Here is a 27589-nt window from a genome sequence, read left to right as displayed (position 1 = left end):
TGAGGGCTCGGCCCACCACGGGGGCCGTGATGGTTCGGAGGGGGATGGCCTCGGGATAGCGGGTAGCATGATCCACCAGGACGAGGATGAAGCGGTGCCCCTGCGAGGTGCGAGGATCCAGGGGCCCTACGATGTCGATCCCCACTCGCTCGAAGGGGGTGGTGACCACGGGAAAAGGTTGGAGCGGGGCCTTCACCTTCCCCCCGCTCTTTCCGCTGGCTTGACAGGTCGGGCAGGTCCTGCAGTGGTTATGCACATCGTTCCGCATTTTCGGCCAGTAGAAATGGGTCACCAGGCGGCTGTAAGTTTTGTCCTGCCCCAGGTGCCCGGCGAGGGGCACATCATGTGCTAAGTTTAGGAGGAAGTCTCTGAATCGGAGGGGCACGACCAGCACCCGGCTGGCCCCTAGTTCGGCAATCTTCTGTTCACTGTAGAGAAGGTCGTTGTCCCAATAGACCCAGTGGGACCCCGCGGGGTATCCCGCGGCTTGAGTAGCGGCTTGCTGTCGGACCCCCTCAAGGGAGGGGCAGGTTTTCTGCTCCTGCCGGAACTGTTCGCGAGTGGGACCCCCTTCTTGGCGCCATTGCGCGAGTTCAGGGAGGTGTTGGAGCTCGGGGAGGTTTTCTTGGTCGGGCTCTTGGGAGCCGTGTTCCAGGCCAGGGTCCTCGGGGATGACGTGTGGCGGCGGTGCGGGCCACTCCGGCTCTTCAGTCGAAGCTTCCCCCGCTGGGGTGGAGGCTCGGGCGGACATGGAGCGGGTGGTCGCGCAGACCCACTCGGGAAGGCCTAGCATCCCTAGGTGCTCTCTTCTTTCGACGCCTGCCCAGGGGGAACTTTCCAGGTCGTTCCCAAGGAGGCAGTCCACGGGGGCGTCGTCGCGGACAGTCACTTTTAGCATGCCCGACACTCCCCCCCACTTGAAGTGGATGCGGGCAATCTGGCACAAAGTCTCTGAGTTATCTGCGGACCGGACTGGGCACAGGACGTTAGGAAGGATCTGTTCGGCGGTCACCAAATGGCAGCGGACTGCTGTTACGCTGGCTCCAGTGTCACGGAGGGCTTCGGTTCGGCGACCATTGATGGTGACCCACTGGCGGTACTTCTGGGTGTTGCCGGGGATCGGGCCTCGGGGGATTAGGTCGTGAGTCCCCAGGCAGGCTAAGGTCATGGCGGCGGGCTCCCACTCGGCCTGCTCGGGGCCGTTGTCCTCTTCCTCACTACCTTCTTCACCCATGGCCGCGGCCATTATCTGGCGGGCTGGGGGCCCGGTGGTGCCGAGTCGCTGATTCATCGGGCAGAGGGGGTCATTTGCGTAATGACCCTGTCGCTGGCATCTGTGGCACGTACCATTCGGGCGGGGCCCTGGTCTGGCTGGGGGGCCCCCTCTCTGGCCCCAGGGTGGCGACGTGGAGGCAAGGGAAGACCCCTGGGGGGCGTCTCGTCCCCGGCTCTGGCCTACTCTGCCGCCTCGGGGTCGGTGGTTTCCCGTAGATCCCCGGCCGGAGTCTTCCGTCGGACCCCGGCCGACTCGGGTGCTCGCCCATCTATCCGCCTCGACAGCGAGTTTTCGTGGCTCAGTCAGTTTGCTGTCGAGGAGGTGTTGCCGGAGTTCGATGAAGCAGTTATTGGATAGATGTTCCCACAGAATGAGGTCGACCAACTGCTGGTAGGTGGTGACCTGACAGCCCCGAGTCCACCCCTCGAAGGCTCTGCTGTAATAGTTCACGTACTCCACCCACGTGGTACCGGGGATTTTTTTGCAGTCTCGGAATCGCTGCCGGTACATCTCGGGGGTGAGTCCGTAGCGAGTGAGGAGGGCGGTCTTCATGTGCTCGTACGAGGTCATCTCGGCGTCGGGGAGCTCTAGCAGGGCGTCTCTTCCTTCGTTGATGAACTTCCCCCACAGGCCGGCGCCCCAGTCCTTGAGGGGTACTCGATGGGCGGTCATGGCGACCTCGTAGGCTTTGAACCACTGTTGGATGTCGTCGTTCTTATAGTACTCTTTGACGACATCCTTAGGTATGTGCACCTTTGTGTCCCCCGGGGGAGGTGAGGTCTTCCCCCCGGAGCGATCAGTCTTGTTTGCCTTGGCTTTAAATTCCATTTCTTTGAGGACGCGCTCGTGCTCGAGCAGGAGTTTCTTCTCCTCGAGGTCTCTTTGTCTTCGCCTTTCTTCTAGGTCTCCTTCTAGCCGTAGCTGCTCGAGGGCTAACTTCTTTTCTGCCAGTTGGATCTCTCCTTCTTGCCTGAGTCGAACGAGCTCCAATTCGTGGAGCCGGTTCTTCTCTCGTTCTCTGGCATCTTCGTGGGAGAGGCCCGTGTCTGGGTTCGCGGGTCTCCCTCCCGCTGGGTTCGTCGCAGCCTCCGTGCCTCCGTTCGGGCCCGGGTTATCTTCCCTCGGGGGTGGCGCCTCGCCGGCGTCCACCCAGGCCTGCAGGGCCGATTTAAAGTCTTCTTTAGTACTTAAGCCAGTGGTAGCGATGCCTAAGTCCTTGCAGAATTGCTTTAGCTCCTTGTGACTGTAGTCTTCCATTTTCTCTTTCTGGAATTCTGTGCTCATGGTTGCAGTGGTTTTTTCTTGGTAGTGAGCGAATTACTCTCTGTACGATCTGCGTGGGCTCGGATCCCAGCGCTTGCCACCAATGTTAGAAAGGCGTCCCCGGGCGAGGCAGAAGATGTCTGACTGACCACCCCTAGGTCCACCTCTCCGTCGAGGAGTAGCCGAGCGGTTGCTGAGAGGCCTCCTGAATGAGGGTCCTCTCCTAGGATCGTACAGCAGAGTAATCACAACACTACAGATGGACACCACACAAGAAGTTACGTTCTCAAGCTTTTATAGGGAATAAACGGTTGCTGGTTCTTGGCAGTATGTACAAGCAGATCGAGGGATCTGGAAAGTCTCTTAAAGGGGGGTAAGGTAGCGGGACAGTCTTACTCTGGGCGGAGGAAGGGATACCCTACGCACAGCTCTCAATCCTCGAGCTGGGGGGTTCCGAGATGCTCGAGCCGCGGCAGCGCCAGCAGGCCCTCGGAAGGTTCAGCAAGGTAGGCCGCGGCAGCGCCAGCAGGCTCTCAGATGGTTCAGCAAGATAGGCCGCGGCAGTGCCAGCAGGCTCTCGGAAGGTTCAGGAAGGTAGGCCGCGGCAGCGCCAGCAGGCTCTCAGATGGTTCAGCAAGATAGGCCGCGGCAGCGCCAGCAGGCTCTCGGAAGGTTCAGCAAGGTAGGCCGCGGCAGCGCCAGCAGGCTCTCGGAAGGTTCAGCAAGGTAGGCCGCGGCAGCGCCAGCAGGCTCTCAGATGGTTCAGCAAGATAGGCCGCGGCAGCGCCAGCAGGCTCTCAGAAGGTCGTCGGGTTACGGATGAGTTCGTCTGGTGTCGGCCGTGAAAGCGTCAGCAGGGCTTCCAGTCCAGGATACAACTGAAGTCTTAATCCAGGGTTGCCCCGGATATAGGTCTGGAGGTCTTTGAAGTCCGGACCCTCGCGCCTGGGGGTCAGAGGGGCCGGGATGATGGTGTCCAGACACCCAGCAGGGGGGTGGAGCCAGCGCCCAGGGAGGCCGGAGGGCGATCGATACCAGGCGTCCGGGGACGGCTGGAGGCCCATCGAAACTCCCCTTCCTCCGGGATCTGTCGAGTGGCTACTCGACCACCTGGGTGGATCTTGGTGCCTCGATGTCGGGGCTTCGCTGGGGCCTGGGCTGGGGCCGAGGCCACGTGGTTGTGACGTGGCGGGTCCAAGATGGAGTCGGGCACGGCCTCGTGCTGAGGCCGTGATGGGCCTACGCTGGGGTCAGGCCTGCACAGGTGGACCGGGATGGTAGCCGGCCCTGTGGGGTTGGGGCGTGCAGGATCAGGCCGAAGGGGCCGCCCGAGGTCTGGTGTGGGGCGGATATCGTCCTGGGCCCGCCATGCGGGAGGGGTAGGACCACGCCATGAGGCCGGGTCCAACACCCAGGGAGAACAATCAACCGGGTAACAGTTGGGGTTCTTTCCTCTCTTCCTGAAGAGCTCATATTAGGCATAGATAACCCCCAGTTTCTCTCTTTGTTTTTGGCCAGAATAAAAGAGTACCCACAGGAGCAGCACAAGGGGGTAGAAAAAACTTCCAGAGCCCTCTTGACCCAAGAACCCTGGCAAGGCGTCGAAGGGTTCCGATGGGCCCAAGTCAACGACCCCACTCTGACCCAGGCTTGGCAACAAGCCCAACTGTCCTAGGATCTTAATAGAACTACCTATCCCCATTTTTGAATAACCAATGGGCTATTGTATCGAATAGGAGGCCCTCAAGAGGAACCCCAGCTATTGCTTCTTTGCACATTCCCACCTCCTAGCAGGCCATGTAGGAGCCCTTAAAACCACCCACACATTACTAAGGAACTTTTACTGGCCTGAAATATATGCCCACATAACAACTTATTGCCAGGAATGCCCTCTATGCCAAAGGAAAAGTCCTTACAACCCCCTGGTGTTCCCCTACAACCCATGCCAATTGTAGGAAAGCATTTTGAGCGGGTAGGCATGGACTTTATCGGTCCCTTGCCTAAGTCCAGCAAGGGATATCAGTATGTCTTGGTTCTGGTTGACTATCATACTCGGTTCCCAGTAGCTTTTCCTTTAAAATCTCCTTCCACAGCCAGCATTTCTGACAAACTCGTGGAGTATTTCTCACGAGTAGGGTTTCCCCGACAGATACTAACCGATCAGGGGACCCCTTTTGTCTCGAGATGAATGACCCAGGTCTGTAGAATGTTAGACGTACGGCATTTACGCACGTCCGTCCATCATCCTCAGACCGATGGCCTGGTCGAGAGATATAATGGGACCTTAAAATTAACCTTGAAAAAGATGTTGTCAGATGAGGGGAAACACTGGGATCGGCTCTTTCCCTTGGCTCTTTTTGTCATCCGGGGACAGGTTCAAAGTAGCCTGGGGTGTTCCTCCTTTGAGATGTTGTATGGAAGACAACCCAGGACACTGTTGGAAATGACAAGGGAGGCCTGGGAAAAAGAGACAAATGATACAAGTGAACTCCTTGAGTATGCCCAACATCTGAAAACAAGGTTGAGCAAATTGAGAGAACTAGCCATGACGAACCTAGAAAGGGCCCAACACCAGCAAAAACAACAATACGACAAAGGAAAAAAATGGAGATCCCTAAAGATTGGTGACTGGGCCCTAGTGTACTTACCAACATCTATCAGTAAGGTAAAAAACGAGTGGAAGGGACCCTACCGGGTGGTAGAGACCGTAGGAAACACCTCCTACCGGCTACAGGTCACCCCAAATCACACCCAAACCTATCACATAAATCTTTTAAAGAAGTGGATAGGTCCTCTAACTCTACCTCAAAACCTGAAACCATCCACTCTGGAGCATCTGGTGGCAAATGAGGCCCTGACAACGAAACAACTGGATTCCCTGTTAACCATTTTAGAACCTTTTACCCCACTCTTTTCAGATCTCCCAGGACGCACCTCTTTGAAGGATATTTTTTTTTTACCAGAGGATGCAGACAAATGAGAAAGCATATTTAAAATGTGCACAGTTCAATATATGCAAATAGATTTAAGGCCTTGTTATGTCATTTTAAAACTTCATAATGAAAAATAGAATGCATTTAATCTATTTGCGACCCAACCACGTTAATTAAACACAATTTTATGAATTCCAATTTGAGGCTCACAGGGTGGGGTAGGACAAGGATTGTATAGTGAACGGCAGTTGCCAGTCACACAATTATGTGGATACCTGGGATTTATATAACACGAGGTTCTGCCCTTGTGCCATAATACGACCAAGCTAGAGTCACAGTTGTCTCCTTTCGCCCTTTGTTTTATATGCCTGTGCAAACATGACTAATGTGTCCAGAATTGGAGAGGTGCCGAGACATTATCAGCCTGCTCCAAAGTGTACTTCTGTCTCTGAGGTGTTCCCAGGTCAGTCGGAAGCGTTGTGCCCTGCAGCTTTGGCAAGACACATGAGGTGGTGCTATTCATGTGCCCTATGATGAGCATCCTCCGGTCTGGGATTTTGGACCTCTCTTCAACCTGTTGTTGATTCTCATTATTTAAATCGCTATGGTATGAAATCGCCCCTGCTGGTTATGTGCGGTTTGTCATTAATTTAAACCATGCAGTTGAATTGAAAACGAAGGCACAAACCATCTGCATATACCATTTAATACTAATGAGGTATCTTTGAGATAATTTAGTCTGCAACTACCTTATTAAAACAGGTCTCTACAGTGGAAGAAAGCGTGTGGTCTTGCTCTTCCTTAATTTTTTCTTTATGATGGCTTTTTGTGAAGCCCTGACACCATCAGTTAGCCATCTCAGAGTACTCTTATAAAAAAAATTACAAAATTAGGGAGAGGAAGCAGGAAGTATATTGACATTCGAAAGGTGTGACACGTAATACGTCAGAGGTGTGCAACGCTGGCCACAACACATTTTCAGGATATTAAGTGAAACCCTCATGATGACTAGCAGTTACTGGCCCTATCAGTAATATGAATGAGAGCCGCTAGAACATTGTGGAACTCTTTACTTTCACCAGAGATTTCAGCTGCTAAAAGCAGCCTAAATCTCAGTGTAAAAGTAAGGGGCAATATGAGGAATGACCAGGGGAATTCGGACCAGAATTAACAAGTTCCCTGGCAAATCCTCATCCCATAGTGGATACTCATGGTCTAACGTGTAATGGGCCAGATTTTCACCACCCCCAAATTTACCACTACCCAGATGTCTGTAAATATGAGATTGGTGAATTCTAGCCCATTTACCAGGCCCCTCGTTATGAGGGACTAAGTATGTAATTACCTCTGATTTAGGTTCATTGTATGAAAATGAATTTCACGTGGACTTTCAGAAAGCCTTGGTCTGGGCCGGATAGATCAACTGTGAAAACTCCTGGTTTGATTACAGAGAGTTTTATATCTTCAGATATCTGTGCTGGCACCATGTAGATATTCAATAGTGAGTAAGACCACAAGTCACTGGAGTATACTTTCCGGCCTGGTTGATTAACGTACTGGCTGTGGTTTCATACCTGAATTCAAACATTCCCCAAAGTTGGTATTTTTACTCTTCTCATGCCGTTTGCTTGCCAATAGGTCACAATACACTATTTCTCCCTTTAGGAGTTAGATTTTTTGGTCAGTTTGCCTTGCATAGCATTTTATAACAAGTTGAGAACTAATTTCTAACAAGTTTAAAGAAATTAATGATTTAAATTCTTCCACTTACTTTGTGAAGTCTCCAGGAAAGCCTTCTTCACCTCTTTTAGGAGCTCTTCTGCCACAGCAGGCAATAGAGTTTCCATTTTGTAATATCTTCACAGCCCTTAAAAAAGAAGTACACTGAAAGTCAGAGGGTAAAGAACACCGATGTAAAAAGTAGCAGAATAACGCCAAGAATCATTAGACACTAAGGGGCCTATTACTATGTTATCTCGTGAGAACTGACTGACCATAGGTCGGTGGTTCCGCACACCTTATCACAATGCGAACGCACGTGGTCGGGTCGCAAACTCCTATTTCCCTATGGGAGCTTGTGCTACGGGCAGAAAATACCCACAGCACAAGCTCCCATAGAGAAAGGGGAGTGTTTGAAAATCCCTGCACCTCATGGCAAGCACCTCATGGTAAATCAAAAAATGGGGTTGCTGCACTGTTCCATGAGGAAAAGGAGGGAGGGAAATAGTTAGCTGGCGTGACCAAGAAGGGGAATTAAATGATACCCTGGGGCATCCATTATGTTGGATGTATTTGCCTCACACACCCCGAGGAGTGTCATGCTTCATCATCGGCGGTTGCTCCTCGTCGGGGAGGCGGTGCAATCCCCGACGGGCACACCTCAGAGAGGGGCTCTTTGGCGGAGATCTTTTTCCAACTGCCTTTTGGTGAAGTGGGGGTATGTGGGCAGGGTAGTGTATTCCTATGATAAGGCGGCTAAAATGTAACAAGGGGTACCGGAATGGACTTTATTCTAGGGGTCCCCTGGCTACAGTTAAAAGGTGAAGCTAGTTGCCTAGGTGTCAGCCTATTATGTTGTGTGACCCCTAGTAGAAACTAGCTGTGCATGTGGTCAACATGTTTCTCGCTAATGGTATATTAACCGCGATTCTTCAGGACCAAAGTGAAGACAACAACATGCTAGTATCATACGTGTTGTATTGTTACCTTAGTGGATCCTCCTATGCCTATAGAAAGGATAAGGAAACAGTAGTTAAACAAAAAAGTAGGTCACAATATTGCCAGAAAGAAAATCTACTAACATGCTGGTGGTATTGAACGTTATTTTACACATCCACCGCATGCCAAGTGTATTGAGCGTGCAAAGTCAAAGTGAAGTGCACACACAATAACTAGAACTGTGAAGAGGACCGTGAATAGTGAGGGTGATAGTTTTAAAACAACAATGTAAAAATACAGTGTTAAGAATGCAGTGTTAAAAAATGCAGCAGTCTTAATATCAATGCCTGCCTGTAGAATGTCAGGTATTAGGCAGGTCTTATGTGTAACACCACTTGGTAACTTAGTGGGCATAGTAGCACTCTCCCTGTGATCTACATAAAACATTTAAACAGGCATGGGTAAAAAACTCGCATATGTAGAAGCTCCTACTCACCTAGTGGTCATATATTAGAGGCCACATGAGTGTTCGGCAGGGCTGAACTGCAGAGCTAAGCCCTCGAGGTATGGCTAGAGAAGGGGTAGGAGAAAACGCGGTAATGAAAAGCGAGTCCCTGCCTTAAATGTGGGTGGACTGAATGAGGCCAGAAAAACCTGTATTGGCGCTGATCGCTCACCATTTGTCAAGCGCTAAAAGCACTCACCTGGAGTCTTCTGCGTCCGGGCGTTGTGACCTACCCATCCCCGCCGAGCTCGAGTAGATGTTTGAGCTCGGCGGCGCGGGTCATTTCAACAACGCCGGGCGTTCAGCGTGACGCGTTGGGTAGCCGCCCCCTGCCCAAGGTCACGTGTGCAGAGCCGAGTGTGTGGCGGCCATCTTAAGCTGGTGTAAACACTGCAGAGCAGCTGTTGCCCTGGCTTACCGCCCCATGTAAAAAGCGGTAAAAAGAGCGTGGATTACCTCAGTTAATTGGACGTTTGCATAATGTTTGAAACCAAAGGGTTAGACGAATAGGCGATAAATAGATTAGATAGTTATGAGGTACACGTAGTTGTGAACAAGGCTAGTGTCTAATTGCGGGTGGCGGCCATGATGTAAGGGGTCCCTTTGGGTGCCTGTGTTGCAAGGTACAGGTTAATTGTGAACGGTAATGTCGCCCACAGGTCGCCATGGTGTCAACAACTAAACTCTCTGTGTCACAGCATGTCAGTAGTAAACGGTAATGACGCTCACAGGTCGCCAAGGTGTCAAGGACTAACCTCTCAGTGTCACAACATGTCAGTAGCAAACGGTAATGCCGCCCACAGGTCGCCATGGTGTCAAGGACTGACCTCACTGTGTCACAACATATCAGTGGTAATCCCTGGTCAGTCCGTGTAGTGGGACCTAGGTCTCCTTATGTTGGGGGCCCATGTAAGTGAGTGCCCTAGGGTCAGTGGAGGTACCTGCAGGTAAGAGAGTGACCCGGAAGTGGTGAAAGGTCAATGTCACTGTCAACTCTCGTTGCTAGGGAATGTATCCGGTCACTGTGTCTCATGAGTAGATATTAAAAATGTGGGAATCTATAATGAATGCCAGGGGATGTCTTCATTGAGCCCCTGTTGGTCCGATGACAACCGATGCACCCATCTCTGTTCTTTATTGAAGAGCACTTTAGTAGGGCAGTTGGGACTGGACTCCAGAACTACCCACTTCATGGAATTCTCATCATGGTTTGCTTCCACATAATGTTTGCACATTTTGGTGTGGGTCTTTCTGCAGCGGAAATTGCTGCGATGTTCTGTGATTCGAGTCTTGATAGGGCGGGTTGTCATCCCTATGTACTGCAGGTTGCACGGGCATATTAACAAGTATATGCAGTGAGATGTATTACAATTTGTGTGTTGCCTGAGCTCCCATTTGAAGGTTTCGGAGAGTAGTATAGTTTTGAGAGTCAGGGTGTATCTACAGACCCCACACATGCCACATGGGTAGTGGCCCACCACAGGGGGTAAGTGCCATAAAGTTAGTTGGGTTGCTTTCCTCGTATGTTTAGGTCTGGTGCTAATCAAGATATCTTTTAGGTTTTGTGACCTCTTGAAAGCAAATCTGGGTACCTCATGGTGCCTGCCACACGGTGCAGGGATTTCCCAGGCCCAGAACCGGAGACCTGCTAGAGGCCACGAAAGTCCCTTCCCGACTGTTAAGGTTGCAAGTTGCTCTTTCCCTTTAAGAGCAACTTGTCACTTGCGCGTTTACCTTTAAAATATATCTCGAGCGTGTCTGCGTGCTCTGTTATTGTTTAAGTGCCCTCTCGCTGTCATGTCTTCGTCGTTATTGCCTTCAACTGTTATCTAGGCAGTTACGACGAGGACTCTGCAGCTGTCAGTTGTGGGCTGCTTGTATCAGAACCTGTCTTCACAAATAAACACTTAAATCCTTAAGTGCAACGTTTCCTGTGCATTGTTTCATCTTTACATTTGGCGACGAAGGATTTGTTCAGCCCACCGACCGATAATAAAGATTTTGTGGATTTACCTGCAAGTGTACCCAGCCTTTGCCTGATCCGGACGACGGACGACACTCAATACAAGTGAAGAGAGTTTAAGACCCACCCCCTGACGTCGTGACGACTTCCTCCTACATGTACCGGAGGGGCTTAGTTAACTCTTTCCAGGTATTTGGGTATGTTTAAACTCCGGAGGAGGGGAGGAGTTGTTGCCAAGCAACGCGGCAAAGGATCGCCGTTTCTCTGTCTAAAAGACCATTTGTCAGGAATTCAGTCCTGGTCTTGACGCGAGGACGTTTCATTGGTAAGATTTGCCTGCCCTTCGGTGACAGGCACACCATTTGCTCATTTATCTACTTTATTGCTTATTTAAAAGGAATAAACTACTGAGACAAGCCTAAAATCCTCTTTTGGATAATTTAATAGTACATTTTGACTTGCTTGCCTACCTTCTCTGTGCCAGACACATTTCAACCGCCAATTTATTTGATCTGCATTCATTTCCTGTGACTAATTCAGTTTTAAGGGACATATTTTCACATGGCTTCTAACAATCAGCTTCTAAACATAGCTGACTTTCTACCTTCACCAGGTAAACCTGTAATTCCGTGGAAACATTGGCTTAATTTATTTCAGAACTACCTAATAGCCAATGATGCTAATGAGTTTGATGCAAAAAGGAAATTTGCATTGTTGTATGGTCATTTGGGGTTTGAGGGACAAAAAGTTTTCAATAATTTACCGCAAATTCAAGACCCTGCAGGTGCTCAAGAAGGATGGAATGTTTATTCAGAGGGTCTGGCTAGACTCTCGAGAAAGTTTACAGAAGAACCCAGTATACTTTTGGAACGCTTTAATTTCATGAAGAGGAAGCAGAATATAGATGAATCTGTAGAAGATTATATTTCTGTTTTGAGACATTTGGCATCTACGTGCGATTTTGGGGCGGTGTTGGACACGTGTTTGAGGGATCAATTTGTTTATCATTGTTCTTCAAAAGAAATTCAGGAGAGATTGTTAGGTTGTAGGAACCCAACATTGAGTGAAACCATTGAGATAGCTAAGGGAATAGAAAGGCCAATAGTTTCTTCAAAGGTTATTGCTAATGATTTTTCTTCCCCAAGCTCGTCAGTAGCTGTAGTATCCAATGTGAATCTTCAAGTTTCAGCCATTGATACTAGGGGCAGATTTAACAGAATTCCCTTTAGGAAACCTAACAATTTCTGTTTCAGGTGCGGTTCTCGCAATCATTTGGGGAACAATCCCAGTTGCCCAGCTTCATTCAAGAGGTGTACGAAATGTGGCAAATTAGGTCATTTTATGTCTGTGTGGAAATCTGTTCAAATACTGTGAGGGTTAGTTCTGTTGAAGCCACACCTAACACATGTGCACAAGATTTTGACAAGATCTTTTTAGCACTATCAGATGACAATTTGAAAGAAGTATCAATCAAAGGACCTTATTGCCAGGCAATGGTATCTGATGTCCTTGTTGACATGATGGCTGACTCGGGTGCGCCAATCATGATCATTCCTGACTGGTTGTTTATGGAGAATTGGAGAGATAGGCAACTATCTCAAACTGATGTTCACCCGAAAGCATTTGGGGATCAGGACATTGATATGTCTGGTTATTTCATTGATGTCCTTTCATGTTTGGGCAGGAAAATAACTACGAAGATATATGTAGCTGTCAAAGGTAAGAACATAATTGGATGAAAGGACTTAGCTAGACTGGGCATTTCTCTTTTTCCTGGTTCTGACAATCCCATTAGGCTTGCAGAACAGTCCATTAATTTTGTTGAGAGTGATGTGGAAACTAATGTTAGTAATGTTGTTAACAAATTTGATGACATTTTTTGTGACAAAATTGGTAACATAAAAAAGTTTGAGCATTTAATCAAGCTCAAGGAGAATGCTTCTCCAATTGTGCATAAAGTGAGGTCTACCCCTCTTAGTGTGAGGCAAGATCTCAAAGCTCTGCTTGACAAACTTTGCAAGGAGGGTGTCATTACGGCCACAGACTTGTCGGAATGGGTAAGTCCGATTGTTATCGTTAAAAAAAAGACTAATGAGATCCGTCTATGTGTGGATCTTCGCACCCTTAATAAAAATATCATTGTTGACTGCCACCCCCTACCCAAGGTGCACGATTTGTTGGCAAATTTGGGAGGTGCAAAAGTATTTTCTTTACTGGATCTTAGATCAGCGTACCACCAGATACCGCTTGCCGCAGAGAGTCAAGACCTTACGACCTTTATCACACCCTTTGGTGCTTTCAAGTACTAACGCATGCCAGTTGGTCTTGCCTCTGCGGCAACTGTGTTTCAGAAATTTATGGATACCATTCTGAAAGGTATCTCTGGGGTACAAGCTTTTCAAGACGATGTTCTCATATTTGCGAAATCTGAAAGAGCACAATCTCATCTTGGAAAGGGTTTTATCTGTAATCAAGAATGTTGGAATTACTCTCAGGAAAGAGAAATGTAGATTCCAGGTCGATCAGCTAGACTATCTTGGTCACTGTACCACAAAAGATGGCATCAAACCCAAAGTTTCCCTTATCTCAGCCATTAGAGACACTGTTCCCCCCAAGAATAAAGACACTCTTAGATCCTTTCTTGATCTCTGCGAGTACTATTCTCGTTTTATCCAAGGATATTATTTGATTGTCCAACCGTTGAGGGAATTGTTGCGCAAGGGCAAGGCCTTTGTTTGGTCCGATGAAGTTCAAAGGGCTTTCTCTGAAATCAGAATGTTAATTACTTCTGTGCCCATTTTGTCACCTTTCACACCCCTGGGCAACCTTGTTGTTTGACTGTTGATGCCAGCCAATTGGGCCTTGGTGCTGTTCTGTCTCAGCATTTTGATAACAAAGAACACACCATTGCATATGCTTCGCGGTCCTTGTTGTCCTCTGAAAAAAATTACAGTACAATTGAGAAAGAGGCGTTGGGTTGCACCTGGGCGGTGGATAAATTCAAAACCTTTCTTTGGGGTACTCACTTTGTAATTTTTACAGATCATAAGCCTCTTATTTTCATGCTAAATGGTAACGGTACAGGTAAGGCTTCAGCTAGGCTGGTTAGGATTCTGTCCAAATTGCATGAGTACAATTTTTCTATTAAGTACTTAACAGGTGGCAAGAATGGTCGGACAGATTGCCTCTCAAGGATGCCTATTGATGAGGCATCAACTACTGTACAGGAAGAAGTTGAGTGTGTGGTAGCCCTTGTTGATGACATGTTGGATGACAATTCTCCGTTGTCTACGGATTCGTGGATATCTGAGCTTGCTGAAGACACTCTTCTTCAAAGTGTTATGTCTTATGTCAGATCAGGTTGGCCACATGAGAGGAATCTCCCTGCCAACGTTAAACCCTTTGCACAGGTCTCTGATGAGTTATCTATTGTCAATGGGTGTTTATTTTGCCATGATTCTTTGGTTCCTCCTTTCAAGCTCAGGTATCTACTGTTCAAGAAGAGTCATGAAGGACATATGGGTGTGTCTGCCACTATTCGGAATTTAAAACAATTCTATTGGTGGCCAGGTCTTGATTCACAGGTGAAGATGTGGATCTCTGATTGCAACACCTGTCTGATCTCTGATAAACATTGGCGAACCTTTGAACCTAATATCCATATGGTCCCACTACCTGATTCGCCTTGGGAAAAGGTTGCCTTGGATTTTGCAGGGCCATTTGAGCTCCTTCCTGCAAATAAGAGACATCTCTTAGTGCTGATCGTTTATTTTGCAAAATGGGTGTATTTTGAGTTTGTTTCAGTTCCGGATACTAATGCTGTTATCAGATTTTTAAAGAATATTTTTGATATTAAGGGTCCGCCTAGACTTTAATGGCACTCAATTCAGATCTCATCAAATGCTAAAATTTGTTCAGAGCTTACAGATCAAGCATCTTACCGTTGCACTCTATTCTCCTTCTTCAAACGGTCTTGTTGAATGTATTAATAGATTTTTGAAGGAAGGAGTTCAGACTGCTGTGTCTGCTGGTCTTCAAATGGAGGAATTTTTTAGGCAAAAACTTTGGGCTTACCATAACACTCCTCACAGCACTACAGGTGTCTCTCCATTCAGAATGCTGGGTTAATGACATGACTAATAACAATGTTTCCCATGGAAATGATTTGCTAAAAATCAAGGAGGTTTTTAAGTCTAGACACAATGCTGTTTCTTTGTATCATCATGATTCTAGAAACATTTTGCTTTCTGTTGGGGATTGGGTTTTAATTAAAAAGCCCAGCAGAGCTAAGAAAGGGGAGTCTAAATTCACTTTGCCAGTTAAGGTCATACAAGTATCTAAAACTGCTGCTTTATTAAAAGGAAGGGGTGGTGGAATAGGAGGTGTTTGGTCAAAATTACCAATGATCAAGCATTAAAGATAATTTCTACCAAAAAGAAGGGTTTTATGATTCTGACTTAGATGGGTCAAACTCTGGTATGGATTTCTGTGTTGACAGTTCATCTTTGACTAATGTTGACAGAAATTCTGATTCATGTACAGATTCAACGTCAAACGATTGTTCTCCTGCTGTAATTCCAAGTTCATCTACATGTTGCAATTCTCCACTGGCTATGCAATCATCTTCTGATATTTGCTCTTCACCTATGGTTTCTCAAAGGCCACATCGCAATGTTTCTGTTCCTCAGAAATTCAAGGATTTTTATTTGATGTAAACACTTTTATTATGTGATAGATATTTTATTTGTAATATTGCATTGTTTAATCTTTCCAGTGTTATTTATATTTTTATTCTGATTGTTAATTATCCCTTGTTCTTTTATTTGTTTAATAAAGGGGATGGTGTTAAGGTTGCAAGTTGCTCTTTCCCTTTAAGAGCAACTTGTCACTTGCGCGTTTATCTTTAAATATATCTTGAGCGTGTCTGCGCGCTCTGTTATTGTTTAAGTGCCCTCTCGCTGTCATGTCTTCGTCGTTATTGCCTTCAACTGTTATCTAGGCAGTTACGACGAGGACTCTGCAGTTGTCGGTTGTGGGCTGCTTGTATCAGAACCTGTCTTCACAAATAAACACTTAAATCCTTAAGTGCAACGTTTCCTGTGCATTGTTTCATCTTTACACCGACATTTCCGTGTCAGAAAGCCCAAAAATGAAAAGCCTGTCGGAAACCGACATAATCCCAAAGGCGGAAACGCCGTTCGTAAGGGATTATGTGCGGCCTCCAACTGGCCGACGGGCACCTTGAGCCCGATGGAAGCCAGTCGGTCTGACCCGACGGATTAAACTCTGACTGCCTTCAGTGTAATAAAGCGGTCCATCACCACCCCCTTTTGTACCACTTCATTGTAATAAGGCAGTCTGAGTTTAAACCTTAGCTGTCTGTCGGCATCCAAATCAGCCCCATAATATCACTTCTACTTACATGTGTTTTCAAAACCAACACGGATCTTCAACCAGTAAATCAAACTCGTTTAATAACTTTGGAAGGTGGTGTTGTAACTCTTTCCTAGTGGCATGGATTATTCATTACAGGAAAGAAAGATGACTTTTCAGACAGCCGGTTAAAGCTAATAAATCTTTCTTATAGAAACGGAAATCAACTTGAGAGCATAAAGAAGACTAAATTGGCAATGAGCAAGTAATGCATTTCCACCAACAGCGATATTGTAATATGTTATTGTATGTTCCTTTTTGGTGTTTCCTCTTTTTTCTAGGGTGTGCATATGTTTGCTTAGCATTCTATCTAGGGCCATTCTTAACTTTGTATATTTTCCTTTCTTAAAATCAGATATTTAGAGGGTGTGGCCAAGTGGTCTGACATGGTGGAAGCGCTGTAGCTCAGCTCCCGTAGCCCATCCTAAATGCATCATCATCCTGCAGGCATACGTCCACTAAATGGAACCGATACTTAATGACAGACCCGGCAGGACGTGCAGAGGCGAGCAGTGTAATTTTCTGTTTAGTACGCTTGAAGAAGTGGGTAAAGATAGCAGGACTTTGGCCGCACAGTGCGGCCTGCGTAACGCGGGTGATCACCGGAATGCCACGACGATGGCCCCGAGGGGAGTGCTCGAGCCCTTGGCCGCGTGGATCGCATGTTGGATGCACAAGGCATCGGCGTTGCAAATTATGGCCAGGAACAGATGGGAGGCGCAGAGAGACACTGTGCCCCAGGCGCCATTACAGCGCAGCGCAGCGGCTGATCGGTGGAGGAGAAGCCCACGCCTCACATACCCGAACCCAGCGCGGCTGGGAGGGAGCGCCCGCCTGGAGGCGAGAAGACAACGGGTCCATCTCCCTGACCACGGCATCCGACGAGGCCTTTACTGGACGTGGCTGTGGGCTCCACTCAGGGCTGGCTTTAGTGATGGTGGCGCCAAGTGCGACAATCATTTTTGTCACCCCCACAACCCATGACCGCCTCCTCAGATTCTCTCCCAACCACCGGGCAAAAGTGCCCCTCATATCTCCAATCATGTTATTGCTAAACAAAGCGCTACCCTCCCCAGGGCAGGGCCCCCTCCATAGGCACCCCCCTCCATAGGCACCCCCCTCCGATGGCACCAGTTGCATTGCCCTAAAGCCGGCCCTGGCTCCACTGGAAGTGCCCTCGCCCTAGAGACTCAAGAGGCCTACCACAAGCTCATCAATAAGGCCCTCTGCTTATACTGCACCGGGAAGGAGAGCCTCAATTGGCTTGTGGGCTGACCAGAGGCCCGATGTAGTGACATAACCATGTGGGCGCAGGGAATCGGTCCACGAGGGACACGGTCGCCGCCCGCACATGATTTACCCCCTCCATGGAGCAATTTAGACCACGGAACCAGAAGGGGAGAGGCAGCCAGCCAGCTCTTGATTTCTAATCTACCCGGCAATCAGGCATAGGAGATGTATATATGTGCTGGGGGACCGGAGGCAAGGCAGCGACACTTTTTAGAGGAGGGGGTGTGCTTCTCCTCCCTCGAAAGGGGCCGGACTAAGATCTGGTGCGGTTGTGGTTTGGGAGGCTCCCCCCATGTGCCCCTTGCAGACTCATAGATTTTCAGTTGTCCCCATACAGCGTAAATAGAAACAAGGCCCGAGGCCCACAAGTCCACTATTGTACACCCTACAGAGCTGCGGGGAGTAATTTATCGTGCGGATAAACGTCAATGCTCTGAACTATCCGAGTGGTGTGGTGCAAAGGACCCGGGGCTGAAGACATAATTCACCAGGACAATCCGGCACTGGAAATAATTACACGTGCTGAGTTGAGAACATACTAACCAACTTACCAGATCCGAGGCTTGGCTGCGACACCTGTTCTCGTGGGGGTGCATTTCCGTCCTTAGAGGTGGCCCACGGCTACGTGACTCCCCCCTGGACGCCCACTGCGGAAACAGGTATTCTTTAACCACCCTGCACAGTGATATACGGTACAGGGCCGACACCCTCAAATATTCCATCCCTGCGCGGCAGCACACGAAGAGCACAATACCCAGGATAAATCCTTTGTAGCCGGAGGACACATGCCAGGGAATCATAGCGACCATGTCTAAGGATAAATCTGCTGGCACAGCGTCTAAGCAATGCACAAAGGATAAGTTCACAGGCAGACGCACCGAGCTTCCCACGGGCACCATTAGCCAAAACAATGTGCCGGACAATGCTGTGCTGCACGCCGCAATCACTTAATAAAAAGATATGCTGGATGCTAAAATTGGGGCAGTAAGGTCAGATGTCATGCTACTGCGCCAAGATTTGTGCAATGCAGTGGAACGCCTTACACAGACTGGGACCAGGGTTTCTGGGGTGGAAGATGCAGTCACTACACTTCAAGGAAAGGTGAATGCCCTCAAGAAGCTCACTCAAGGACTTAATCTAGAGTAGAGGATGCAGAAGGTAGAGCCCAAAGAAATAACTTGTGCTTCGTGGTCTTCCCGGAGGGATGTGAGGGCAGGGACGCTGGGTGCATGCCTTGCCCAACGGCTCAAAACGTGGGTCCCAGTCAAAGCCCTTTCGAACTGCTTTATAATGGAGCATGCCCATAGAGCGCTGGCCGTGTGGCTTCCCCTGGTCGGCAGAGCGCGCTCGGTCATTGCACATACTCAATTACCAAGACAGTGACACTATTTTCCGACTACCTAGAACTCAAGACTCTCTCTCATATGATTATAACTGCATAATGATATTCCCGGATTACATCTGTATTGAACAAAACCAGCGACAAACCTTCACAGCTGCAAAAAGCCCGCCTATGTGAATTATGGATTCCTTACATGCTACTCTTCCCAGCATGATTGAGGTTTACATTTCAAAACTGCACAGTGTTCTTTGACAGACCAGGGGAAGTATTACAATGGGCAGACGAGATCCGTCCAACGAACAACCTCCAGCGGCAGATCTTTCTCCTTCCTCGCCTCCAAGACCTGGAACACCCTCCCTACCCACCTGCAACAGACCCAAGACCTGCTCACCTTCAGAAGACTCCTCAAGACCTGGCTCTTCGAGCAGTAGCAGCACCCCCCTCCCCTCAGCGTCTTGAGACCCTCACGGGTAAGTAGTGCGTTCTACAAGTGACTGATTGATTAATTGATTCAAGATGTCTGCCCGTTTTGCAGGGACTTTTTGAAATGGTAAATAAGGCAGTCCTCTTTTCATTTCTAGTATTTTTTTAATTTATTTTTTACCAAGCTCAGGGGGGTGCCATTTTGTGTGGTTTGAGTGATTCTTCGAGTTGGCAATCTAGAATGGTGGGAAGATTTATTTGCTAGAAGAAATCTACAGGCAATTGGCATGCTTAGTCCTGCCTTCTTCATAAACTATTACCCACTTCTTCCTCTTTCAGTCCCTACTTCATGTTTTTTTTTCCCTTCCCTAAACCTCCCTTCCATTGGCATCTGAAAGTACTCCCTATAGCTCGCTCTTCACCGGCTCAACGTCACTGCCAATCCGGGAGAACCTCAATGGTGTCCCGAGTCCCAGTGCGATATTGCGCCACTGCATCGTTTGGCCATGAGATTCCGGTGCCAGGGTGATAGAGAAAGATTCTGTGGCGCAGTGTGGGAAGTTAGATGAAGTGCTCACCCCATTTTAACGACCCACAAGCCAGCGTCTATCTCCGGGGGCAATCCTCACGCAGTTTACTAGTTCCGATCTCCGTTGAAGAGGCGGGTCGGGGAGACGAAGCTCTCACCAGTTTCATCCCCCGATGATTGTGCGGACTCAGAGAATCCCAGTAGGCGGAGCACTCTGTCAGCTAGCGGGCTCCCCCGTGTAGTTGGGACTCTTGTGCTGCGATTGTGGTAAAAGCATTCACCCGATTCGGTACCTCTCGATGTAGTGGCTCCCAAGATCGCAGAAATGTTCCCGGTGCTCCCTCCTTCCTATCACTCAATCTGCCATTGTTGTGCTGGATCCAGGACGGCGTGATACGCTGCGGGTTGCAGCACCAGATCTCCGTATTTCTCCGAGCAGCTGGGCAGTTAGGAGCTGCGGACAACCAATAAACGTGCCTCTGTGCGACAGAGGTGCGATGGTCCCACCTGACCCACCGAGAAACATGCGGACCCTCCCTTCCTCTAGTCTCCAGGCTGATAGATGGAGCCTTTGATGAGAATGTAAGTCTGAATCTTCCGTTAAACTCACAATTAGTTCATTACAAGTGACCATTAAAAAGTTAAAAGCATTAGGCTCCCGGCTCCGCCGACCTCCGTCCCCCACCGGATAATCCTGCTACAAATCCTGAATTTACACCCTGCTTCCGGGCGTGTGAACTGCCGTGCTGTATTTTGGAGCGATCCCTGGACTTTTACCAGCTTGGTGGACGGAGTTATGTCGAGCTTTAGTTTGGGGCCTACACCAGCTTGTGAGCCAGGGACTCGAGTACTGGCCCACCCGGGTCCCAGTTGAATAATATCAGCCGTGGGTGATCGACAGGGTACTTGGATGTTGAGAACTTTCTTAGCCCGATTTTGACGGCGGTTGTTGCTCTGGCCTACAATTGATGGAGGGTTGACGAGGCACGACTGTAGCTGTGGGCGGAGGTCCCTGACCCGGGGACCCGGTCTGCCCCTGCCGGTGTTTGCCGGGTCAGAGTCTTCGCATGCGGTACCGGAGCCTGGATTGTGCCCTTGGTAAGTCCTCGATCTCCCTCCGTGACAGTCTGTCCCAAATTTGCCAGTTCCCCCTGGGAGGACCGGTGCCTCTGGGGGGACGCTAACATGGTCGGCTCGGAACAAAATTTGATGGGACGGACTGAGTCTGAACCGTTGATACGTACTATACTGTCAGCTATCGGGGCACTACACTCCTATGTGGAGTCTATTGTCCAGAAAATGATTGTGGTCACACACGGACGTGGGCATGAGGGACCGGACCCTGATGCGTTTCAATATCCTGTTCGATCTACTCCACCCGCGGAGGTCCTAGTAACGGCAGTGGGCCCTGTGCCACGAGGGGTGTCGGAGCTTCATGGCAGTGTGATGGCCGATGACCGTGTACTCTATGCTCTCTACGGTTTTCCAAGTCCACCATCATTGCCTACTGTGTTTGGATTAATTGGTGCTTCCCTTGCAGATACTCTTGGTGGGAACTATCTACGGAACGAAACGGTGTTTCTCCCCTCTCCGACATCTTCACAAAGATTGCAGAGACAACGACGTCGGGAGTTCATGTCGTTGAGAGCCATCGTTGATGCCGACAGAGTTCCCAGTGACTTTAAAACTTTGCCTCGCCTCGGAAGGAACTTTACTGAACTGTTTCTACATTTCGACTATCCTGCGGAGGCGACAGCCCGTCCGGATGGGGCCTGCACGGCTGATCGGAAGGGTCAAGGATGAGACTGATTGTTGGGCTTGGCACCATGGGCTTTCTGAATGTGGGAATCGTTACCATCGTATTTATGGGAGGTCGGGTGGTGTTTACTGTTTCCCCTGTTTCGTTTTCATATCGCTTCTTCATAGAGTTATGTGCTTTACTCTGGGGGATTCTTGGTTCTGGTAGGGGGGAGGGGGGACCAGGGGCCCGTACTGAGGTGTCCTCCTCCATATTTACTAGTTTTAGTAGTTAGTTAGCTGGGGCGACAGGCACACTGCTAGTTGGGGATAGGCGCTAGCCACATGCAGGGGTGCAGGGTGGGGGGAGGGGTGTTCGTCTCGTTAGTGTTTGTAGTTTTTATGTCTGAAATCCTTTAGAATCCTGATATAGGTGGTCTTATTGAGGCGCAAATTTGTGTTTTGGGGTGGATGGATTTTGGTGGGGTATCCTCACCATAAGTTAGCCAATTGTTGCGTGATTCATCATGGTATTCGGGATGCGGCTGTAGTCTCGTCCCTTTTTTACTGCTGCACCCTCCCCTCTCCCTCCCTCCCTCCTAATCTGGAGTGCTACTCAATGTTTATCCTGTTTCCTGGGGAGGTGGAGTTGGTGGCTGGCATTTGTTTCGATTATCCTGAATGTAGTACGGCCACATATCTGACGTAACTTACGAGTCTGCTTTATTAATAGTTCTTCGTCCATCATGCCTTATATGTACATTGTTTATCCTTTCATTCCGCGATGTAAGGCACCTATTATTTTTATCCTTTTCTTTGTTTATTCAATAAAAAGATATAATAAAAAAATAAAAAAATAATAATAAAAAAATAAAAAGTTAAAAGCAGCGGGGTGGCTGGTCGGGCATATGTAGGGATATTCACTGAAAAGTGATCCCCGGCCCAGGAGCTTCCTTCTGTAGGACCAGCTCGGCGGCCTTCTTCTTTATGCCATCTAAGTATCATTGTTTCTATATATTAACACAGTGCATCAGACATATCGACATACTGTTGCCCTCTCCACATACACCCCTGACCCTCGTCACTATATCTCCCGATTACACACGCAGGGGGGCTGATTCCAGCAGGTAGGCTTAATGTAGTCATGTGGAACCTCCGGGGCCTCCTAGACAAGGTCAAACGGGGTGCTGTACTCAAACAAGCTAAACATATGGGTACAGATATCCTGTTCATTCAATAGACACATCTCACGGGAAATAAGACACCTTGCTTAGCATGGTTTGGCTTTCTTCACGTATTCCATTCAGGGTTTACCAAGGGGCCCCCAAGGGGTCGTTCTCCTAATACAGAAGAAAATTCCCTTCATCCACAGTGCATATATGTCTTTGTATATGACACCGTGGAAGGAGATTCCATAGTGTTAGGCAGCATATATGCCCCCACTCCCCACCCTTAAATCTCATTGATCACACACATCATGGAAATTTGGGGGACAATACCAGAAACCCTCACCATAATTGGGGGAGGCTGGAACGATGCAATCCATCCGGAACATGACTGGTGGCGATATGCTGCCCCACAGAATACACCAAGTTGGGGCCCTGGCCAAGATACTGGGTTGGACGGATACTTGGCGAGCACTACATCCTAATACCCCAGGGTACACATACATTTCCCCCATTCATGGTTCCTTCTCTAGAATTTAATATCTATTTATAACTAATGAAAATGTTCACAGAATACCAGTAGTTGAGACTCTGCCTAGAGGCCTATCGAATCATTCCACAGTGAGATTGCAATTATAAATCTGTCCCAAACGACCGCCCTTCCGTTGGAGCCTCTCACTTTGGTACATTCAAAACCCAAACTACAAAACTTATATACATAAGGCCATACTAGAATATTTCTCAGTAAATGAGGAAATGGCTTCCTCTAGTGTGCTTCTGTGGGTAGCAATGAATCCAACTACACGGCGGGTTTCACAATAGCTATTGTACCGCAGAATGGCATCGGAAAAAACAAAAGCTGCTACAAATAGAGGCACACCTGTTGGAATTAGAGAGACAAAGCAGGGCACGTGATGGTAGGCAACTAAGCGTGGTGTAACAAAGATACCACATCGAAATGATAGAAGAAGCCAGAGCTGTCTGGTATGCCACTCAAAGCAGAATATATCAAAGGGGAGACAAATCCGGAAAGCTCCTCCACAGACTGTGCCAATATTCCATGAAGCCAGTTCATATACCGGCAATTAAAGCACATGACAATGAAATAACTACAGACCAAGTGAGGGTAGCACAATGTTTCGCTGAGTTCTATAGCTTCCTATATACCAATCTTGAAAGACTAACCGAAACCACGATCGAGGATTTCTTCCACGACATACCACCCAGGGCACTCTCTGACAAGGAGCGAGAAACCTTGGAGGATGCGACAGGGGCGTAACAAACGCCCTCCAGCCCCCGCGGTACGGGGGGGCCCACTCTCTTCAGTAAATGAAGGGGGCCCCCTCAGCTCTTCGGTGAGAGCTGTGAGAGAGGCTTGTGCTAAAGCAAGCCTCTCTCCTTCTAAAGCAGGTGCAGGCTGTCTGCAGCCTGCTCTTAGCCCCTCCGGCTGACTGAAGAGAAACAATGTAACAACTTACATAGTTTCTCTTCAGTCAGAGCCTGCCTGGAAAAAGGATCGGGGTAGGGGCCCTGAGACAGCATTCCCCACAGGGCTCTGTTCCTCTGAGAAGAGACAAGGATGGGGTGGGGTGGACAGCATTCTCCAGGGCAAGGGATGAGGAAGCAAAATGGTGCCCTCAGGTAAGCACTCTTGTTAGAACGCACCATATACGTCCGCAGGGGGGGCAAGGGGTGGGCACTTGCCCCCCCCCCCCCTGGATTGCCAGTGCATCTGGTGTGGGCACAGTCAGGGCCGGTCCTAGTCCATCATGCTTTTGAAATGGTGCCATTGTTCCAGGTGGCATCCCCCTCCATTGGGTGGGAAGAGTGCAAGGGGGTGGCCGAGAAGGGTGCAAGGCAGAGGGGAGAAGGGTGCAAGGCAGAGAGGAGAAGGGTGCAAGGCAGAGAGGAGAAGGGTGCAAGGCAGAGAGGAGAAGGGTGCAAGGCGGAGGGGGAAGGGTGCAAGGCAGAGGGGATAAGGGTGCAAGGTAGAGAAGGGTGCCAGGCGGAGGGGAGAAGGGTGCAAGGCAGAGGGGAGAAAGGTGCAAGGGGGATGGGAGAAAGGTGCAAGGGGAGGGGAGAAGGGTGCAAGGTGGAGGGGAGAAGGGTGCAAGGCAGAGGGAAGAAGGGTGCAAGGCAGAGGGGAGAAGGGTGCAAGGCAGAGGGGAGAAGGGTGCAAGGCAGAGGGGAGAAGGGTGCAAGGCAGAGAAGAGAAGGGTGCAAGGCAGAGGGGAGAAGGGTGCAAGGCAGAGGGGAGAAGGGTGCAAGGCAGAGGGGAGAAGGGTGCAAGGCAGAGGGGAGAAGGGTGCAAGGCAGAGAGGAGAAGGGTGCAAGGCAGAGAGGAGAAGGGTGCAAGGCAGAGAGGAGAAGGGTGCAATGCAGGGGGAGAAGGGTGCAAGGCAGAGAGGAGAAGGGTGCAAGGCAGAGGGGAGAAGGGTGCAAGGCAGAGGGGAGAAGGGTGCAAGGCAGAGGGGAGAAGGGTGCAAGGCAGAGGGGAGAAGGTGCAAGGCAGAGAGGAGAAGGGTGCAAGGTAGAGAAGGGTGCAAGGCAGAGAGGAGAAGGGTGCAAGGTAGAGAAGGGTGCAAGGTGGAGGGGGGGAAAGGGTGGGCAAGGGGGAGTAGGGTGCGAGGCAGAGGGGGAGAAGGGTGCGAGGCAGAGGGGGAGAAGGGTGCGAGGCAGAGGGGGAGAAGGGTGTGAGGCAGAGGGGGAGAAGGGTGCGAGGCAGAGGGGAGAAGGGTGCTAGGCAGAGAGGAGAAGGGTGCAAGGCAGAGAGAAGGGTGCAAGGCAGAGAGGAGAAGGGTGCAAGGCAGAGAGGAGAAGGGTGCAAGGCAGAGAGCAGAAGGGTGCAAGGCAGAGAGGAGAAGGGTGCAATGCAGAGGGGAGAAGGGTGCAAGGCAGAGGGGAGAAGGGTGCAAGGCAGAGAGGAGAAGGGTGCAAGGCAGAGAGGAGAAGGGCGCAAAGCAGAAGGGAGAAGGGTGCAAGGCAGAGGGGAGAAGGGTGCAAGGCAGAATGGAGAATGGTGCAAGGCAGAATGGTGCAAGGCAGAGGGGAGAAGGATGCAAGGCAGAGGAGAGAAGGGTGCAAGGCAGAGGGGAGAAGGGTGCAAGGCAGAGTGGAGAATGGTGCAAGGCTGAGGTGAGAATGGTGTAAGGTAGAAAAGGGTGTAAGGTAGAAAAGGGTGCAAGACGGAGGTGGAGTAGGGCACAATGGGGAGGGCGAGAAGGGTGCAAGGCAGAGGGGAGAAGGGTGCAAGGGGAATGGTGATGAAGTTAAAAATGTGCCCACCCGGAAACATTTTTGAGGACGCCCATGGAACACACTCTACTTTGTGAGAGAGTGTGGGAAAGAGTGGAGAGAGAGAGTGGAGAGCGAGCGAGTGGAGAGAGAGAGAGTAGGGAGAGTAGAGAGAGAGGGTGGAGAGAGAGTGAAGAGAGATACAGTGGAGAGAGAGTGGAGAGAGAGAGTGGAGGGAGACAGTGGAGAAAGAGTGGAGAGAGAGAGAGAGAGAGAGAGAGAGAGAGAGTGGAGAGAGAGGGCAGAGAGAGAGTGGAGAGGGAGTAGAGAGAGTGGAGGGAGAGAGTGGAGGGAGACAGTGGAGAGAGAGTGGAGAGAGAGAGTGGAGAGAGAGAGTGGAGAGAGAGAGTGAGAGAGAGAGAGAGTGGAGAGAGAAAGTGGAGAGAGAAAGTGGAGAGAGAGAAATTGGAGAGAGAGTAGAGAGAGAGTGGAGAGATAGAGAGTGGAGAGAGAGTAGAGAGAGTGGAGAGAGAGTGGAAATAGACAGTGGAGAGAGAGAGAGAGAGAGAGAGAGAGAGAGAGAGAGAAGAGAGCGTGGAGAGACAGTGGAGAGAGTGAGCGAGAGAGAGTGGAGAGAGTGAGCGAGAGATAGTGGAGAGAGAGAGTGGAGAGAAAGACAGTGGAGAGAGAGTGGAGCGAGAGAGTGGAGAGATTGGAGAGAGAGTAGAGAGAGGGTGGAGGGAGACAGTGGAGACAGTGAGACAGAGAGAGAGAGAGAGAGAGAGAGAGAGAGAGAGAGAGACTGACTGACAAACTGAGAGAGATTGAATGACAGAGAGAGATAGCCTGACTGAGAGAGAGACTGACTGACTGACAGAAAGAGAGAGAGAGATAGAGGGACTGCCAGAGAGAGAGACCGACTGCCAGAGAGAGAGAGAGTGAGAATGACTGAATGACAGACTGACTGACAGAGAGACTGAATGACACAGAGAGATAGACTGACTGACTGAAAGAGAGAGACTGACTGTTATACGGGGACCTGGAGGGTCGGCCGAGCACAAGGGAGAGGCCTCCAGTGAGGACCGTCTCTAACGATCGCACAGACAGGTAACTTCCCCCCCACAGATGGACACCACACGAAGATCAGGGCAACACCTTTTATAGGCAATTCTTGGAGTAGGGTGGTACGATACAAGGCGATCAGGACACGATGATCCTCTCAATTCTAGTCTCTAGTAGGGGAAGGGGGTAGCGGGACAGTCTTGGTACCCACAGGTACTGAGGAGTAATGGTGGTAGCTCACAATCCTCGAGCTCGGTGTTCGGAGGGGTCAGACCGCGGCAGCGCCAGCAGGTCCCGAAGAGGTCGTAGGTGGCAACGGGCCGCGGCGGCGCCAGCAGGTCCCAACGAGGATGAAGGTGACGACGGGCCGCGGCAGCGCCAGCAGGTCCCACGAGGAGGAAGGTTGCAGCGGGCCGCGGCAGTGCCAGCAGGTCCTGAAGAGGTCGTAGGTGGCAACGGGCCGCGGCAGCGCCAGCAGGTCCTAACGAGGATGAAGGTTACAACGGGCCGCGGCAGCGCCAGCAGGTCCCACGAGGATGAAGGTTGCAGAGGGCCGCGGCAGCGCCAGCAGGTCCCACGAGGATGAAGGTAGCAGAGGGCCGCGGCAGCGCCAGCAGGCAGGACAATAGTTCACAAGGCAGGGCTGTGGCAGCGCCAGCAGTCCGTCAAGGATGAGTTCGTCGCCGTGTCTCTCGACTCCAGGATACAACTGCCTTCCTGTCCTGGGGCTGCCTTAGTTATAGGTCTGGCGCCCTTTGATGTCCGGACCCTCGCT

At 49.9% G+C, this 27589-nt stretch overlaps 1 protein-coding gene across 3 annotated transcripts in view; it reads right to left on the bottom strand.

Annotated features, from left to right (window-relative positions):
• Positions 1–27589, bottom strand: part of ZSWIM7 (zinc finger SWIM-type containing 7) — a 753195-nt gene that overhangs the window by 677137 nt on the left and 48469 nt on the right. For 2 of the 3 annotated variants that reach the window (XM_078683591.1, XM_078683593.1), the window contains exon 2: positions 7244–7339. In XM_078683591.1, the coding sequence (XP_078539717.1) occupies positions 7244–7319 (76 nt within the window). In that variant the 5' untranslated portion in view covers positions 7320–7339. Of the gene's footprint in view, positions 1–7243; positions 7342–27589 lie in introns of all 3 variants that reach the window. The other variant, XM_078683592.1, reaches the window with a different exon arrangement.

Source organism: Lissotriton helveticus, chromosome 3_1, assembly GCF_964261635.1.
Source record: "Lissotriton helveticus chromosome 3_1, aLisHel1.1, whole genome shotgun sequence".
Taxonomy (NCBI): Eukaryota; Metazoa; Chordata; class Amphibia; order Caudata; family Salamandridae; genus Lissotriton; species Lissotriton helveticus.
Note: the sequence above shows the minus strand (reverse complement) of the source record. Positions and strands in the feature narration are given on the sequence as shown.